Source organism: Dipodomys merriami, unplaced genomic scaffold (genome assembly GCF_024711535.1).
Source record: "Dipodomys merriami isolate MVZ:Mamm:240054 unplaced genomic scaffold, mDipMer1.0.p SCAF_1, whole genome shotgun sequence".
Classification (NCBI taxonomy): Eukaryota; Metazoa; Chordata; class Mammalia; order Rodentia; family Heteromyidae; genus Dipodomys; species Dipodomys merriami.
This window is the reverse complement of record NW_027202270.1, coordinates 139128480-139145912: the sequence shown is the minus strand read 5'-3', so window position 1 is coordinate 139145912 and position 17433 is coordinate 139128480. Positions and strand designations below refer to the sequence as shown.

At 33.8% G+C, this 17433-nt stretch overlaps 1 protein-coding gene across 1 annotated transcript in view; it reads left to right on the top strand.

Annotated features, from left to right (window-relative positions):
• Lrrc9 (leucine rich repeat containing 9) overlaps positions 1 to 2313 on the top strand; it is a 77711-nt gene extending 75398 nt beyond the window's left edge. The window contains exons 32-33 of the mRNA XM_070032442.1: positions 1174 to 1339; positions 2193 to 2313. Coding sequence (XP_069888543.1) covers positions 1174 to 1339; positions 2193 to 2232 — 206 coding nt within the window. The 3' untranslated portion in view covers positions 2233 to 2313. The remainder of the gene's footprint in view (positions 1 to 1173; positions 1340 to 2192) is intronic.
• Positions 2314 to 17433: the final 15120 nt, after the last annotated feature.

The window sequence follows — 17433 nt, the reverse complement described above, 5'->3', positions numbered from 1 at the left end:
CTTGGCTAAACATCATAACATATAACAAAATGTATCTAAGAGCCAACTGAAAGTGGGAGATTGTTCTATATTATAACCATTTTTTTATTTTATTTATTTATTTATTTTTGTCAGTCAAGGGGCCTGAACTCTGGGCCTAGGCACTGTCCCTCAGCTCTTCAGCTCAAGGCTAGCACTCTACCACTTGCACCACAGAGCTACTTCTGGCTTTTTCTGCTTATGTGGTACTGAGGAATCAAACCCAGAGCCTCATGCATGCAAGGCAAGCACTCTACCACTGAGCCACCCTCCCTGCCCATAACTATTTTTTAAAAGAATACCTGTTCAAAGAAACCTAGCATCCTTTATTCTGTTAAAATGTTTTAATTACCTAACTTATTTCTTACATTTGTACATTTTTATGGCTTTAATGTTTTAATCATGAGAATTAGTATATTTTTACCCAAAAAGAATTATACACATATCAAAACTGGATATACCCGAATGTTATTGTTATTAGTGTCCATTATAATGTTGTCATGAGGAATGTCAGATTTTTTTAATTCATTTGTCAATTCATCTTCATATATTTTTCTCATACATAGTCAAGATTTGTTATGCTGTATGCATTATCCTGCCCATGTAATTGTAACCCCTCTGTACAGTATGTTCTCAAATAAAATAATATAAAATATTAAAAAAAAAGATTTGTTATGCAACAATTTCATAGTATCTTTTGGGAAAAGTCCTTAAATGTATTTTTTATTTGTGGATATGCTGCCACATTTTAATTTTGAAAAGTATAATCATGTTATTTGTGTTTTATTACAGCCTGAAAACTGGAAGATATATTTTTTTAATTACCTATATAGGATTGATTACCTCAAAAAAACCCAAGCCATATTAACAGTGTGTTACAATTTTTAATAGGCTTTGCTTTATTTTGTTTTTTGGTCTTTGTAATCCAAGCTGGTCTCAAAACTCTTAATCTCCCTGCCTATATTTCCCAAATGCTGGGATTACAGGCATGTACCCAGGTCATTCCCCATTTATATTTTTATTTGAAGTTATAATTCATATGATGAACCTGTACAGCATACATTCACTCTACTTAAAAGCACAGCCATACTTTATTATTTAATGGTCCTCGTTGTGTTATAATTTTAACTATTTGAATTTCACTCCTGATTTTAGACAACAAAAACAAGAATACAGGGATTATAACAAGTAATCGAGGCATCCATGCAGAAATCGCTTTCCAACAACTCAGAGGAGTGACCCTGTCTCCATCCCTTTTAGCACATCAGAATGTTGGGCCGCCAACTACACAAATATACCAGAGCAACCAAGATGAAGGAAGGTAAAACTGTTTTGATTTTAGTGTCATTCATGACTTAAAAAAAAAAAAAAACTTCCACGGTTTCTCATCATGTATAAATACAGGAAATTTTGTTATATACCATTATGAATTTTTTCTAAGCATAAACTATTAAGAAAGCATACTTCCTATTCTCCCACATTCACAAAACCTTTGTCCAAGTCTAGTAGATTTACATCAAATTCAAAACGCTTGAAATCAGCATCAACATGGAATAGTGCTTGGGGAAGCTCAGCTCTACTGGTGAAATAATCACATGGGAACTACTTTTCATTGTAGTTCCTCCCACTCACTGTACTCACTGTATGCATAATAGGCTGAGTCATAGTTGACCAGCAGATAGATCCTACTCTGTGAAATTGCGAAGGCCAAGAATTTTAGCAGTTCTTCAAAGCCCTCATTAGAGTTCATCCTGCCTTCAGTTCTGCATCAGCCCTAGAGCTGAGTTCAATCCTTAGAACCCTGTTCTCATTAAACATCCATGCTGCTGCCCAGAGCTTCCCTGCCTCGATTCCCAAACATTACCTGCTCTCAACATCTTTGCAGTTAGGTTGTTGCTCACGTCTGAGGGAGGCCTACCCAGCAGATCTGAGGCCTGGAGTACAAGAAACTGTCTCACATTGCTTTCTATAATCAGTTGTGTTTCAAAGAGTTCTCAGAATAGCCTAATCTTTAAATAGCCACAATAAGATTATTTTCTCCTTCACATTACCTTTTTGCAATTGAATTTATGTAAAATACAGAAACTATTTACTGCAGATTGACCTGAAGTTAACTGATACATTCAGAAGTTGTCAGTCACCATTATTTGACTCAAATGTCTTATTTCTTACAGAGTTCCTGGGAGCAACTTTTCAAGATCAAATCGAATGTAACTGCCTCAAGAGAAATAACCATACCAGGAAATCTCTTTCTTGTAGTGGTTGTAGAAAAACTAGCAGACAGTGGCCAGTGGGGGAAAAAGCTAATAATCATGTTACTTATGTTACTGAGGCACTTCAGTTCCATATGAAGATAATCTATCACCCTTGAGAATTTAAGATCACCTCTCTTAAACTTTCCTTATGGTTACCTTAATTATTTGCTTCAATTTCTGTATTCTAAAAAAAAATCATGAACTACTTTTTAAAAAATACGCCAACAATTTTAAAAGGTTAAGGTGGCATGAAAAAAGGCCAGGGATTCAAGTGCTTAGTTCTGGTATTAGAAGCAATAGGGTCTGTCATATATAAAGATATTAAGGAAGGTAATTTTAGGAAACGAGTGTACTTTCATTTGTAGAATATCTATTCATTTGGAGTTACATGAAACTAAAGTATACATTTCTTGCTAAATACAACCATTACTAAAACAAAATGAGTTTTGCTAGTTGAGTTTGCTACAGGTTAGTTTTTAGGATTATACTTCAAAAAAATAACAATTTCAAACCAGGCTTACCCTCAAAATTGTTTAGAGATACAAATATTGAGTATCAAAACTAGTTTCAAAATATTTCTAACCATGAGTGTAACCAGTTATACTTCTCTTAAGAATAAGAGAAAAGAGTGAATTTCATATGCAAATCGTTAACCAAGCCTACAGCAATATTTTCTTAAAAGTAGTTTCAGTGTAAAAAAAAAAACTGTTCAAATTCAGTTTCGGCTTTTAAAATCATATTTCAGTGGAAACAATTTTTCTAAATTATTACATTGCCTGGAATATCACAAATCAATCAAATGTGGTTTGAATTTACTTATTTGGTAAATACAATTCTCTTTCAATAGATGACTAAATTGCCAATCACATTTTGACATGAATTGGCTCTATGATTCAGGAAGTGTTCCATGTTTAAAGTATTGGTTCCATACTTCATATAATTTTCATAGTATTTATAGTTTTTGCATTAAAATGTATTGTTTTTACCCAAATATTTATACATAATAATCTATCTCGAAATAGTTTTAAAGGTATTTTGGAAATGATATAATTCCAATGTATATGCAACAATTTTAGATTTTTTTTCTTTTAAGTACTGTATGTTTGTAATTTAATCATGTAATATTTTTAATGTCAAACCTAATTATAGATTGATTTGAACATCTTACTGTGTGGTCTTTTTGTAACTATTACATTCGTGTGGAAATGCTGTCCTTTGTTTGTGAAACAACTTTGCAATTCTTAACATGTCCAGAAGATGTCTTTGTTGCACTTCAGTTGTGACAACTTCATCACAATGTGTGGCCAGGTCTGCTAAATTGGCATCATCTGCTTTTATTTTAAATCTTTTATGATTATGTACACATGAAATGAATATTTCGATAATCATGTCATTTTTTAAAACTAAAATAGACTAAACAAACGTTTTTCAGTGGAGAAAAATATTCAAGAATAAAAAAAAATACATAAGGCATGGGCTGGGAAGATGGCTCAGTGGTAGAGTGCTTGCCTTGAACATATGAGGCCCTGGGTTCAATTCCTCAGCACCAGGTAAGAAGAAAAAGCTGCTGTAATCCTTGCTATTCAGAAAGCTGAGATCTGAGGATCTCTGTTCAAAGCCAGCCCAGACAGGAAAGGCCTTAAGATTCCAATTAAAAACTATCAGAAAACTGGAAGTGGTGCTGTGGCTCAAGTGGTAGAATGCTAACCTTGAGCTGAAGAGCCGAGGGTCAGTGCCCAGGCCCAGAGTTCAGGCCCCACAACCAACCAAAAAAAAAAAAAAAGTAATGTTAAAAAAAAATACATAAGGCAAAAAACCCATAACTTTACCATATGCACTTAACATTATGGCATATTTTCTTTTAGCCACTTTTCCTATGGATTTTTTTATAGTCCTTTGATTTTTGTTTACATTGTTAAATTTTGAGAGTTACTTTACAATTCTTACTATAAATTTTAAACTTTTAATTACATCTGAATCTCTTCTGGAAAGTATAACTTCAAAACATTTGATAGTGATAATAAACGTGAATTTATACATCACTAGGTTCTATACACACTACAGACACAAAACTACCTTGGAAGAACCTTCCAATGTAGTACACATAATGACTTCATAAAGAAGTGACAAGGAGGAAGATTAACATGGTTGTGAATTATTTTTTCTGCCATGACAGCTGATGCCACTGACATGGACAACTCCTCTGAGAACACCTAGATAATATGCAATTCATAAGGCAACAGCTTAACTACATTCTTTTCCTGCTTAAGGAAAGAAATGAAAATGTCATTGAATATATATTTTGTAGCAGTGATTTTAGGTGTATCTTAAGTTATGTTTAAGTAAACAATATATAAGCTGAATTTTTAAAGTGATCTTTATAAATTCTTTGTGACATACTAGAAAACTATAACAAAATAGACAAGTACTATTTTAACATATTTACAAAACACTGGCACACATTTTAAATTACTCATACTAATATTCCTACGACATAGGCATGACATGGTGTCTCCATTTTTATCGAAGAAACTAAAAAGCAGTAGATATTATACCTAATCCAAGAGTTTTTACCTCCAAATTCACACTTTTTCAATGACAAGTAAATGCCATTTATTACTAATGTGCTGTTTAATAAGCTGTTGTGGAATCCTAATGTATGCAAAAACTCTTAGTTCTCTTTCAGTGTTGGTTAAGGAAAACATGTAACTTCTACAGTAAAAGCATTATTTCTTTGCTTCCAGAAAACGTCTTGAAAGATTTCTTTTGCATGCAGTCAGTCATATGTATAACTGGTTATATAAGTTATTTTAATTTTTACTTTGACAAGCAACTTTTACTTTCACAAACAACTTGAGAAGCTACAAACTAGAGTACATTATAGATTAGGAACCAATTAATCTGAACTGAAATATAAATGACATCAAATTGACTTATTTATATACATGAAGATTAACTAATTGTTCAATAAGAATTTTATTATTCCAGTTTTTATAGCTCTTTTCTCTTGCTACAAAATTAGCTCTGGTTGGGAACATATTCTTGCTTTAAATGCACATTATACATTGTGTACTAGGTGTACAAGTATATATGTAGGCCCTACTGACTAAATTTAAAATAAAATTTCTCATATGTAAATAACCATAAGCTATCAAACATTATGAGACATGTTTAATGTTTTAAAACATTACATTTTAACTATGTTTTTAGCACTTAGCTAAAGAAAGTACATTATTTATAGTTTTACATGAGTAGAAGTGAGTACGTATGGCAATGTCACATTGGTTTTTCAGCGACTCTAACCAAGTCTCTTAATGGAGTGAAACAGGTTGGTTTTAGCTGATGATTTTGCTATAAAACCTAGAGAGATTCCAGACAAGTTCCAAGCACTACACTGTCTTGTTCATCTTTCCTCCATTATTGAAACATTTTTAAAGAAATCCAATACTAAAATGCAATTTAACTTTATTAGCTTCCTTTTAGAAGTAGGCAATCAAGAAATGGTTTTATTAGAAATATTCTGCTTCTATCTGCTTTTATTTTATAAAAACATCAATTACAGCATTCTACTATTATCCTTTTAAAAATAAAGTTGTTTTTCAAATTATTCAAAACACATTTGGCAAACTGTCAGCATTTTAATGTTATTTTTGTTTTGATGAGATTTTTTTCCTTACAATTAATATAAAATTGATTTAATGGAAAAAAATAATGGACTTATGTACCCTAGAAACAGAATATGCAAAACACTCAAAAGTATCTTTGAAAGTATTATTATGACATTTTATCTTTATATTTTATTAAACCTTTCCCTAACTATAGGCTATTTTCAGTTAAAAATATATCAAACATTTTCACATTTGACTTAAGTTGCCAGTGACTACAAAGTGTGAAATACAAAGTTAGAATGGATTTTCCTTTATATCGTATTAGTAAATACAATAGTATTTCCATAGGCTCTAGTTTTTTAATGCATCAGGATAACATTTTAGTAAGTTTTTCTAATAAATTGTGATTGAATATGACAACAGAAATACATATGAAATATTTTTCACAAAATAGTAAGGTATGTAATTTCACATTTAGGTAAATAGAAATATGTAGATCCACATTTTCTTCTGGTCTATAATATATCTTATAATTTTAATTTCTAAATGTTTTAAAACATTTCATACCCAGTTATTTTTAAGGATTACAAATAGAAAATAACATTAGTAACGATCTTACTCTTTCACATACCATAAAAATAGCTATTTTAATTGCACAAAATTAAGGTGATATTTAAAAGCTATAGATGATATCTGTAGTCTGTGTTTTATACCTCATTATAGAGTAAGTTTAATTTCTCTAGAAAATGTTGATAATTTTCGTGGTTTGGTTTGATTATTTTTTTCCTGTCTTTGATTATAACAAAGTATAACTTGTCTCTCCCATCCTAGAATATTTTACAACTGTTATCTCTCACAGAACAGTCAAGAAAACCTGTATTATATATAATTTATGTATATAATATATTTCAATAGCATTTTTAAGTTTCCAATTACTTGTTATTTCTTCTTGGTTTGAAGCAGATATTTACAAACACTGGTAGTCTACTTTCATATGGCCTTTCGTTTTTGATGAAGTGCTTTAAAAGAGTTCAATCAACCTTAATGATGCATTTTTAGTCAAGGAAATAGAATGGGGAGAAGTCAATTTGAGCTCTGAGATGAACAAGTGTCTTTAGGAAGAATAGGCATAAATGGGTTTAGAAAACAGAGTACGTGTAAAATGCAGCGAGCAGAGCACTTGGGGAAGCCAGATACAATGGAAAGAGTAAAATACTGCAGAGCTTTTTAAGCTACATACAATTGGAACAATGGACTTGATCCAACCATCTATGTTAAACTGTTAAAAGATAAGTGAAAAGCAAGTTGGAATTTTATAAAGAGTGTTGAGGCACCGTAAATGAAGAGCTGAATCCAAAGAAAATGAATGCAGTCATTCAACAGAATGAAAATGAAGTCAAAATTGGCCTATTTCCCTGGTTAATTTACCTTGTGAAGGACTCTGGTCTGTTTTAGGTATTAATCCATTAATAGCAACAAAACAATCTTTAAACTGCCACCACTGGAGTTTTTAAATGTAGTACACATCTGTGAATTTTATGAACACACACATATACATTTATTTATACATCCAGGTAAAAATATAACAAATCTCATGATTATAGGAAAGTAATATTAGAGCCTGTAATGATCATACTATGCTGAACTTCTTGCACTCCATGGAAAAAGAAAGAGACTAGTTTAGATTTAGGGACCATCATAAAACTTGACATAGAAAACTAAACAGAGAACGTACTACTTGATTCAAGAGGGAATTTTTTTAATGGTTTGACTTTTTCATTAGGTGAGAGCTGTACTTGGCCTGCCCACTAAAGCTCTGATAATGGCAAATTTCATACAGGAAAGGGATTCAAATGTAGGGAAGCCAACAAGAGACAGATATGCAGTATTTTAAATTATTTAAAATATAGTGTATTAAATAGAAGCACTGGTGTTTAGTGTAGCTGGAAAAAATATCCATTATAAAACAAGAAAATAAGAATGTTTTGTTTCTGCCTAACTTTCCCATCCCCTTTTCAGATTCCTTTGGGAAATTTCTTCCCAATTCTATGAGTCATTGAAACTACTGATCATAAAACAGTAGTCACTTTGAGCCTCAAATTGAGAGAGAGACATTAGGAAAGATTTCTGTGGTTCATTTCCACCATTGCAATCAAGTCTCTGGCAGCCACTTACCAGCTACTAAGTCGAGTTGAAGAATAGGGCAACACAAAGAGATATAGTTTTGATAGTAGTATTTGAGTCTCCTGGAGCAGCCTTTCCGTAAGCCAAACCCTTTGACTTTTCAATTAAATGAGCCAATAAATCCTTTGGAGAGAGGGTGGAATGAATTTCTGTCACTCATAACCAAGAGTTTCTTAGTATAATGCATAATCTCTGGGAGATATGGCCATTTTCACTTCTGTTTTGAATTTCACAATTACAGTAATTTAAGGAAATATGGTTCAAGGTAAGAGTAGGGTAGGAAGAAAGTAAAATGAAATTATAAAATAATTTTTTTTCTTTTTTTTTGCTGGTCCTGGGGCTTGAACGTAAGGCCTAGGCCCTATCCTTGGGCTTCTCTGTGCTCAAGGTAAACGCTCTACCATTTGAACCACAGAGCCACTACCCGCCTTTTCTGTTTATGTGGTACTGAGAAATCAAACCTAGGGCTTCATGCATTAAGCCACATTCCCAGCCCCAATAAATTATTCTTTAAACAAGCCAATTTCTTGGCATCAAAGGTACTATGGATTGGGGAAAGAGAAAGATGGAAAGTTAGCGATTCCTTAAGACAGCAATCCAAAGGCAGGAATATAATACATAAAAGCTATTGCATAGGAAATTTATGTTTGATAGAAGAATTTTCTGGTAGAAAAATTATTTTATGTCTTATAACATGTTTCCACAGGGTAGAATCTGAAGGTAAAAACATGTATTATAAGTCAAAGGACTGGTTCTAGATTGATCTATTATTACCTATCAATACAATCTTAACTGCTCTGGATCTGACTTCTTGCCTCTACAGAAGCAATTCTCTCACCTCTAAAATTGTGAATGAACAAAGTTCATTTTGGTCAGACATGCCTTTTTTGTTGTTGTTACTGCCTACAAACTTGGGCTAAGCATGAAAAATAATCAGGTAGAAGAGATTTCTGGTCACAAATTTCAGTTTAACAAATACAATTTGGTGATATTTATCTTTAGAATTCTCTTGCAAATAGCTTTAGAAATTTTATCTTTTCATTGTACTATACTCTTCTCCATAAACTAGCTCTCTTACAAACTTCTGATACATATTTAGAAATATACTGTAAAGTTTCCAGAACATTTTACCATTTTAATTTTTTTTGTAAACTGTGATTAAATTCACATAAAATGTACCATCGTTTTTAAGTGTAAAGTTCAATAATACTACATTCTCAATGCTGTACAACTATCACTATTATCCATTTCCAGAACTTTTATCTTTAAATAATAATCCCCCATTCCCAATCTCTGGCAACTACCATTTTTATGTTTTTTATAAATTTTTATAAATTTACAATTTTAAGTATTTCATATAAATGTAAATAAGTATTTAAGTTAGAATGTATCATGCTTAATGTTTATTTTTGTTTGAGCTAATTGAGAATTTTTCAGACTCAGACTAGAAATTAAATTGTGTATGCATTAAAATCCATATTAAAAATATCCCTCTTTATGTTAAAATCACAGAATAAAATATGCAGATAAAAAGAAAGCTTTGAACTACACTGATAGTGTGGTATTCAATTCTTTACAGATTGTAAATTATAGTGGGACTGTTATGACAACTGTCAAATTTTTCTCAAAGCAATCTTCAAGCCTAATCAACATAGACAAATCACTCTTTTCATTTCTGCAGCAATAAAAATTTAAGCAATATCTTTTGATTGGAGTTGTCTTGAAAATTGCTTAGTCGGAGGCCTTATTTTAAAATGCAACAAGCCTGAAATATTAAATGTAATTTGCCATGCGTCCTTACAGAAAGAATGAAGCATTTTGGTACATTTTTCCTAATTGTTTCTGATTGCTGCCTGGGCAGCTCCAGTACTTCTTATCTTCAAAATCACCTTTGAGGGCTTCAACATCTTTGATCACTACTTTTAATCAAAAAGAGACTAAAAGTAAAAATAATTTGGCTATTACAAGGGAGAAATCTTTGCAATGCTTTAACATTTGTGTGTGTATGTATGTGTGTGTTTTACTTGACCTTAAAGGAAGGCTCCTCAGAAGATAAATATTAAAGGTGACACATTACCTGATGTTAATATTGACAGAATCACTGTGCCAGGAAAAGTGGTCAATACTGAAGGTAATGCTTTAGTTTTCCAATGATAATTATGTTCAAGTCTACTTATAATACAGCTCACTTTTAAGTGGCAGTATGTTACTTAGAAATTTTATGCACCTAAAATTTTAATTGCACAAAAAATAAAATGTTAGACTATCTTTGTTTCTATCCACAATATAAAAAATTAAACACAGAAAGAATACAAGAGCAGAAATATAGTTAGAAATTTAGAAGTATGGCCCAGTTTCTTAATATTTCCAAGGAAAGGCACTAGAATCTGGAAACTTTGACTTGTCCAATATCAAATTGACAAGTTTCATAGCATATACATTTAAGTTATAATTTAAAGTCATGTATACTTATTAAATATGTTTTCCATAGCTCCATAAAAGTTATATTTTCCTTTTACAGTAAAACACTTAAAATCCCACTTTTAATCTGGAGCAAAATTCTCATGTTTGTTTATCAAACAAGGAAGAAATACTTTGCTAAGACCTGAGGAAAATGTTTGTCTGATAAATTCACACCATACAACGAAGGTAAAATATTTTCAGAGTGCTCTCAGATGCTTATGTGCTTGAATGAAAGGAACCATTCTCTTTGGGAGGGCAGTAATGGATAAAATAGATAAAATGAAAAGACAGGGGAAATTGATTTAAGGCCCTTTTTATTATACTTGAAGATAATTCAAGGACTCATAAGGAAAATTTTATTCATTCTGTGCATTGGAAGAATAAAAAGAAACATTGCCTCTGGAAGAGTTCAGATATTTAACGGGTTAGAATTTTTATAATTTTATTAAAAAGAATGTATATATTGGAGAAAGGAGGCATAGAAAATGACTTATCAAAATTAGAAATGTAATTTAGGTTTTATATAGCCCACTCTTCTACTCTAGAGTACACTTGGGTATATCAACAGCAACAAAAGGAACAGGTTTTCCAAAAAAAAATTGTGGAATTGAGACTACATGCCTCTATACTTATAGAGATATCTAACTGTTATTAATATTTGCTATTTGTAACAGAACTAATTATTTGTTCGGCTTTATTACATGTATTAGGCAGAATACATCTGCCCTTAAAAGAAATCTTGCCTCTGAAATATTTTTAGTATTGGGAAGCCAGAAGAGAAGGTTCACAAGGAAATAATCTGTAGACTAGTTTTATGTAAAAGCCATTTACACATTCTATTCTTTACTGTATAGGAAAGTTGTATATAAAACTATCTAATATTACAACTGCAAAGTTGAGGCTTGCCTACTTTCATGTCCTAGCCCAGGATGTAGAAAGCTACAGGCTCCTTACCAGCTTGTAGAGGATGAGAAAGAACTGAGAGCAGCAGAGGAATGGGAAATTTAATGGGGTACAGGGAGAGCATTTTTAGAAGAGACAGTGAAAGGCAAAGCATCAAAACCTGAGTATAAACTATGCCCAAATTCCTCACTAGTTGCTAAACTAAGTAAGAAAATAGATTACAAAGAACATGACAAACTACAGGGCAAAAATCAGAGACTGAAAAGCAGAACTGTTCTGTCCATTTGGTGCACCTAGGTTTTTGTTTGTTTGTTTGTTTTTGTAGTGATGGGGTTCAAATGCCAGGCCTCTGCCATGCTGGGCAAGTGCTCTACCACTGAGTTCCACCCCAGCCTGCTGGGGCTTTCTCTAAGTGCATTTCCCATCTACAGTCAAGCTTGGGCTTGACTTACTGTCTTGGGAGTCAATGGGTACAACAAGTGACTGGCACAGCACTGTGGAGATTCAGGATGAGGAACTCCAGAAACAAAGAAACCACAGACAAGCAAGCACTAAACTCTCAATATCAACTTTAGGCAAATCTTTAGCTGACTGCTAAACTACACAGACATTCAAGGAGACTCTCCACCCCCTAAGAGATCAAACTGAAGAAAAAAAAAAAAAAACAGAGACATCAATACCATACACTCAGTACAAATACTTTAAATCTTCAGAAACAAAGTATTCCAAAGAACAAAACAGAATTTGAAGTTTCTGCATACATTAGTTACAATCTAGTTTATTTTTCTGCGGATCTGGATATTGAACTTAGGGTCTGTGCATGTTAGGTAAAAGGTCTATTACTTGGGGGGCGGGGGGAGGCTGGGAAGGGATGTGAAGGATAAACAAAGGAGGAGGCTGCAATGCTTGATAAAAAATGTACTCATTATCTTGCCCATGTAATTGTAACCCCTCTGTACAGTATGTTCACAAAAAATAAAAATTTAAATTAAAAAAAACTATCCAATATTGTGTTAAAATTTTGAAATAAAAGAACTTTTAAATTTCAATAAGATTAATATTTATTCTATTTATTTTTATACATTGGTATAAAATAACTGATAAAAATAAGTAAAAAACCAAATCATTAATTTTAAGATGATTACTTTAAAATTACATTGTCAGAGTCAAACCACATATGAAAATCTCTTCCAATAATGTTTAGCCACTGCTGGGTCCACAAAATAAGATCCACAAGCATTTTTTGCATATTATATGTTATTTTACATATGTACACCTATACAAATACACTACTACATGTAGTTTACGTATACACTAAAATCTGAGTTTTATATGCAACATTAGAAAGCAATCTTGAAACTTTATTCATGAATCAAGAAAATGTTCTCACTATAAAACCAATTTGACCAGAAAGTATAATTGAAAAACTAGCATGTGCAAGGCTCTGGGTTCAATCTCAAACACTATTTCAAAAACAAACAAAAGATAATCTATTGAAACAACACTGCTTTGGTCCAGAACCTAAGCAGGCTCTGATTATCAGAGCTTTTAATTTACCAGTATACCAAATAACCTACAGTAATTTTCAGCAATATAACACTAAAAATAGGAGAAAGCAAAGTAAAGAGGGGTGTTGTCAAGAGAAAAATGCACTTATTGCCTGATACGTGAAATGGTAACTCTTCTGTACAATACAGTAATAACAATAAAATTATATTTTTTTTAAAAAAAACACTAAAAATATAGCAGTTTTCTATGAAAGCATTGATACAATAATTCTTTATTCAGAGAAACTATTTTCTGAATTATTCTCTGTATAAACGTACTCTTTAAGAAAACAAAACTCTATCATGCTTTTTCATTGATTGCACACTGGCCAAATTATTTAGCAGTAGCTAGGTAGAGCTGGGAAGAGAGGAGTGTTTTTGCCAATATTTTTGTTTTAAACATTGATTTAAAGATTATAAAAATAATATAGGAAATATTCTACCAATAATCTTGCATTTTTTTTCGTTTACTTTCGTGTGTGTGTGTGTGTGTGTGTGTGTGTGTGTGTGTGTGTGTGTGTGTGTGTGTGAATTCAGGATCTAGGCATTGTCCCTGAGCATTTTTTTTTTTTTTGGTGGGTCGTGGAGCTTGAATGCTTGGGCATTGTCCGTGCACTCTTCAGCTCAAGGCGAGTGCTCTACCACTTGAGCCACAGCACCACTTCCGGTTTTCTAGTGGTTTTTATTGGAGATAAGAGTCTCACAGACTTTCCTGCCCGGGCTAGCTTTGAACCATGATCCTCAGATCTCAGCCTCCTGTGTCGTTGGGATTACAGGCCTGAGCCACCGGCACCTGGCTCCCTGAGCATTTTTGCTCTGGCTAGTGTTCTACCACTTAAGCCACAGCTCCACTACTGGTCTTTTGGTGAAGATAAGAGTCTCACAGATTTTCCTGCCCAGGCTGGCTTCAAAATACAATCCTAAAATCTCAGCCTCCTGAATAGCTAGGATTGCAGGCATGAGCCACCAACATTGGATTAGTACTCTCTTTTTATACAGCTGTGATCTCTTTCAGAATATATGAAATAATTTTTCAGTAATGGCAATGTTCTAAAATCATATTAAATATCAATAAAATTTTAAAATGTATCTGAAATCACTGATCCAAGATGACAAAAATATAAGAGCTACCAAAACAATTCATAATTTTTTATCATAACCAAAACCTGAAAAAAAATTTTCCTCATCTATCCATCAGGAATTATTCCATTTTTTTCAGAACTGTAATTCAAAACAAAATAAAGTCTCAAACCAACTAATGGCAAAGCTATGATCATGTTACTGTTTTATACTCCCATTTAAAATGAATTTTTCTATATTAAAGCATGTTTCAACATGGAACTTTGTAATTAGTTATTGGTCACTCCTTAATATCTTCATACCTCGTTTCACCCAACCCACATGTTGAGACATTCTAAAATTTTTACTCACTACATGCTCATTCATATGTTTAAGAGAGATACATGTCATGATTTTTTATATAACGAATTTAAAAACAATCCATGGAAGAAATCAGTCATAAAATGTTAGTCCTAAGTATGTGTGTGTCTTCCAAGTTCCACCCTGTATTTCTAAGTGGTCTTGGTTTTCTTTTAATATTTACATGGGAATTGAATGCCATTATGTCCTGAAAACCCAAACGCTTAACAACTAAGCCATCTCTAGTACAAGTAGGAAAAGAAACATAATTGACATTAATAATTTTCAGGTAAGGAGACCCAAATGCCACAGTCTCACTCTACTTAAGAATCCCAAGTATGCAGAAGTTGTAGAGAGTCAGTCACACAAGGAATCGTGCATACCTTGACATAGACAAACTGGCTTCAATGTACTCTTATATGAGCTTCTAAAGCAGTTGAGACCAGTCATTGTTAAAGCTCTGAGAAGCCATTTTGAGGACTCCAATCTGGCAAGCTGGTGTCCAGAACTTGAGAGGAAAATCAAATTCATAAAAAATGGGCATGGTGGGCATTGAGTATATGGGTATGTTTTCAACAAAATGTCTTTGTGGACACCTTGTTAAGATTCCTAGATCTAAAATAAATGCCACAGTAATACCCCAGTTTGAATAACAATTAAAAGGAACATCGTAACTTTGACTTGCTTTACTAATAAATAGATATCTTAGTAACATTTCAACAAGGGACATTTTCCTTCCTTGTTAAAAAGCACAGCTATAAGTCCACTTACATTAACAACAAAAAAAGGAGTGATAGTTACATTAATGCATGCCATGAGATACCTCTTCAATATTGAAATATTGAAAAAAAATCGAGTCATACAAACTTCTCAGTTTCCCAATACCAATATAAATTTTATCTGAGGGCTAATGGCTCATGCCTGTCATTTTAGCTACTCAGGAAGCTGAGACCTGAGTATTACAATTTCAAAGTCTGACAGGGCAGAAAAGTATGATTCTACCTCCAATTAACCAGCAAAATGACGTTGGAAGTATGACTCAAGTGGTTGAGCACCAACCATGAGCAAATCAATTATCTCAGGTAGATATTCTTTATAATTTGCCACACCTTTTACATTAGGCATTTGCTCCTTTACCCTACCCTTTAATGTTTTAAAAATGGCTTCTTAAACATCATTAGCCAGCTTCTGTTTGCTTCCGTTTTCTTCTTCAGCTTCTTTACCTCTCTTAGCCTTCATAGAATTGAAATTAGGGCCTTGGGCTTAGGAAGGATGTAGTAGTTCATTTGATCTACCATCCAAACTACTAAATTTTTTCCCATATCAACAATAAGGCTGTTTCATTTCCAGATTATCTATATGCTCCCTGAGAACCACTTTTTTTGCCTGGTTTTGTTTTTTGTTTTTGTTTGTTTTTTTGGGTCCGGTCGTGGGGCTCGAACTCTGGGCCTGGGCGCTGTCCCTCAGCTCTTCAGCTCAAGGCTAGCACTCTTCCACTTGAGCCACAGTACCACTTCCGGCTTTTTTCTTTTTGCTTATGTGGGTGCTGAGGAATCGAACCCAGGGCCTCAGGCATGCAAGGCAAGCGCTCTACCACTGAGCCACCTTCCCAGCCACCTGAGAGCCACTTTTAATTACCTTCAAGAAATCTGCAGTCAAACTTGGCTATTTGGTTTAGGAGGCCTAGTTTATGGCCAATTTTGGCTTTTCATTGAACTTAACATCTAGTTTGTTTAAAATAAGGAATATTCAGCTCTTCCTTTTGCACGAATGAGTCCATTGCAGCTTTATTAGCTAATTTCAATAGTGTCCTTTTTTCCAGGCAGAATAATGAGCCAGGACAGGGGCAAGAAAAATGAGAGCAAGAGGTTGGAAGAGCACAATTTAGTGGATTTCCCCTCCCCACCCCACCCCCCACATTAAGTTCACTGTGTTATAAGTGTGGGATTTGTAATGGCCCCAAAACAACTAGTTAGTGATAAAGCAGGCAGTCAGGGAATTGAAGGTCTACACAACTTGCAGGTTAAACTGATCAACCAAAAGAGCAACAAAATAGGAATATGCAGCTAAAAGGAAACCAGGAAGTGGAAAGGTATGTTGAGTAAGGGCAAAAGAACAAGGAAATGAAGACATCCCCCTGAGTCTTTGGTATCACAGTGGCCTCATATAGAAAGAAAAGGAAACCCACTAATCCTAGGACTGTTTTTGAAGAGTGTAAGAAATGAGAGGTGAGTGACCGACCAATACGAGCTCAAGGCTTTATTGAGGGGACAGACCTGCCGGACTGCTCCAAGAATTTAAACAAAAATTTAGGGGGCAGTCACTTGGGTCACATCGGCAGTCACTTGGGTTACATTACATGGATTATGGGAAATTGGGAGTAAGGTCAGTTCCAAGAAGTGTTATGAAGGTGTTACTTGGACTACAGGAACTGGGGGTGGGGGTGGGGAGTCACTTTCCAAGGAGGGTAAGAAGACTTGCAACTGGGGCAGGAATGTATGGCACACCATGAAAACAATGAAGCAAAAGCATCCGGGAAATAGAAACCTCACAAGGCGGGGACTTAATGGGCATGCTGACTCTGAGACCTTAGAGAGGGCTTGAAATTTGGCTAGAGGAAATACATAAATACATAAAATCCCCTAACAATGCCATCACGGTAGCTCAGTCTTTCTCTTGTTTGGGAGTTCCTTCTCTCCTTTTCAATACAACTTTCCGCTTACTTCTTCCCCCTTCTTCTACTGTCCTGGACAGGAACTCGGCTTACATGGATATCAACTTAGTCTTGTGTAGACATAAAAACAACGGGGGGAAAAGGTTGAAATATGAGAATTGTCACACTAGGACCCCCCCCCCCAAAAGTGAGCAAATGTCGGAAAGATGGCACCAGTTAGGACTTGCTCAAGAATCTCTCACAGATCTTCAGGTTATGGGAAATGAAACATCAGCATTTGTCAAGAGCAATAAGGTAATCCTACAGGCAGTTCCAACACCTCGAGGCTGAAGCACTGGTCACTGGGGGGGTTGGGATAGTTA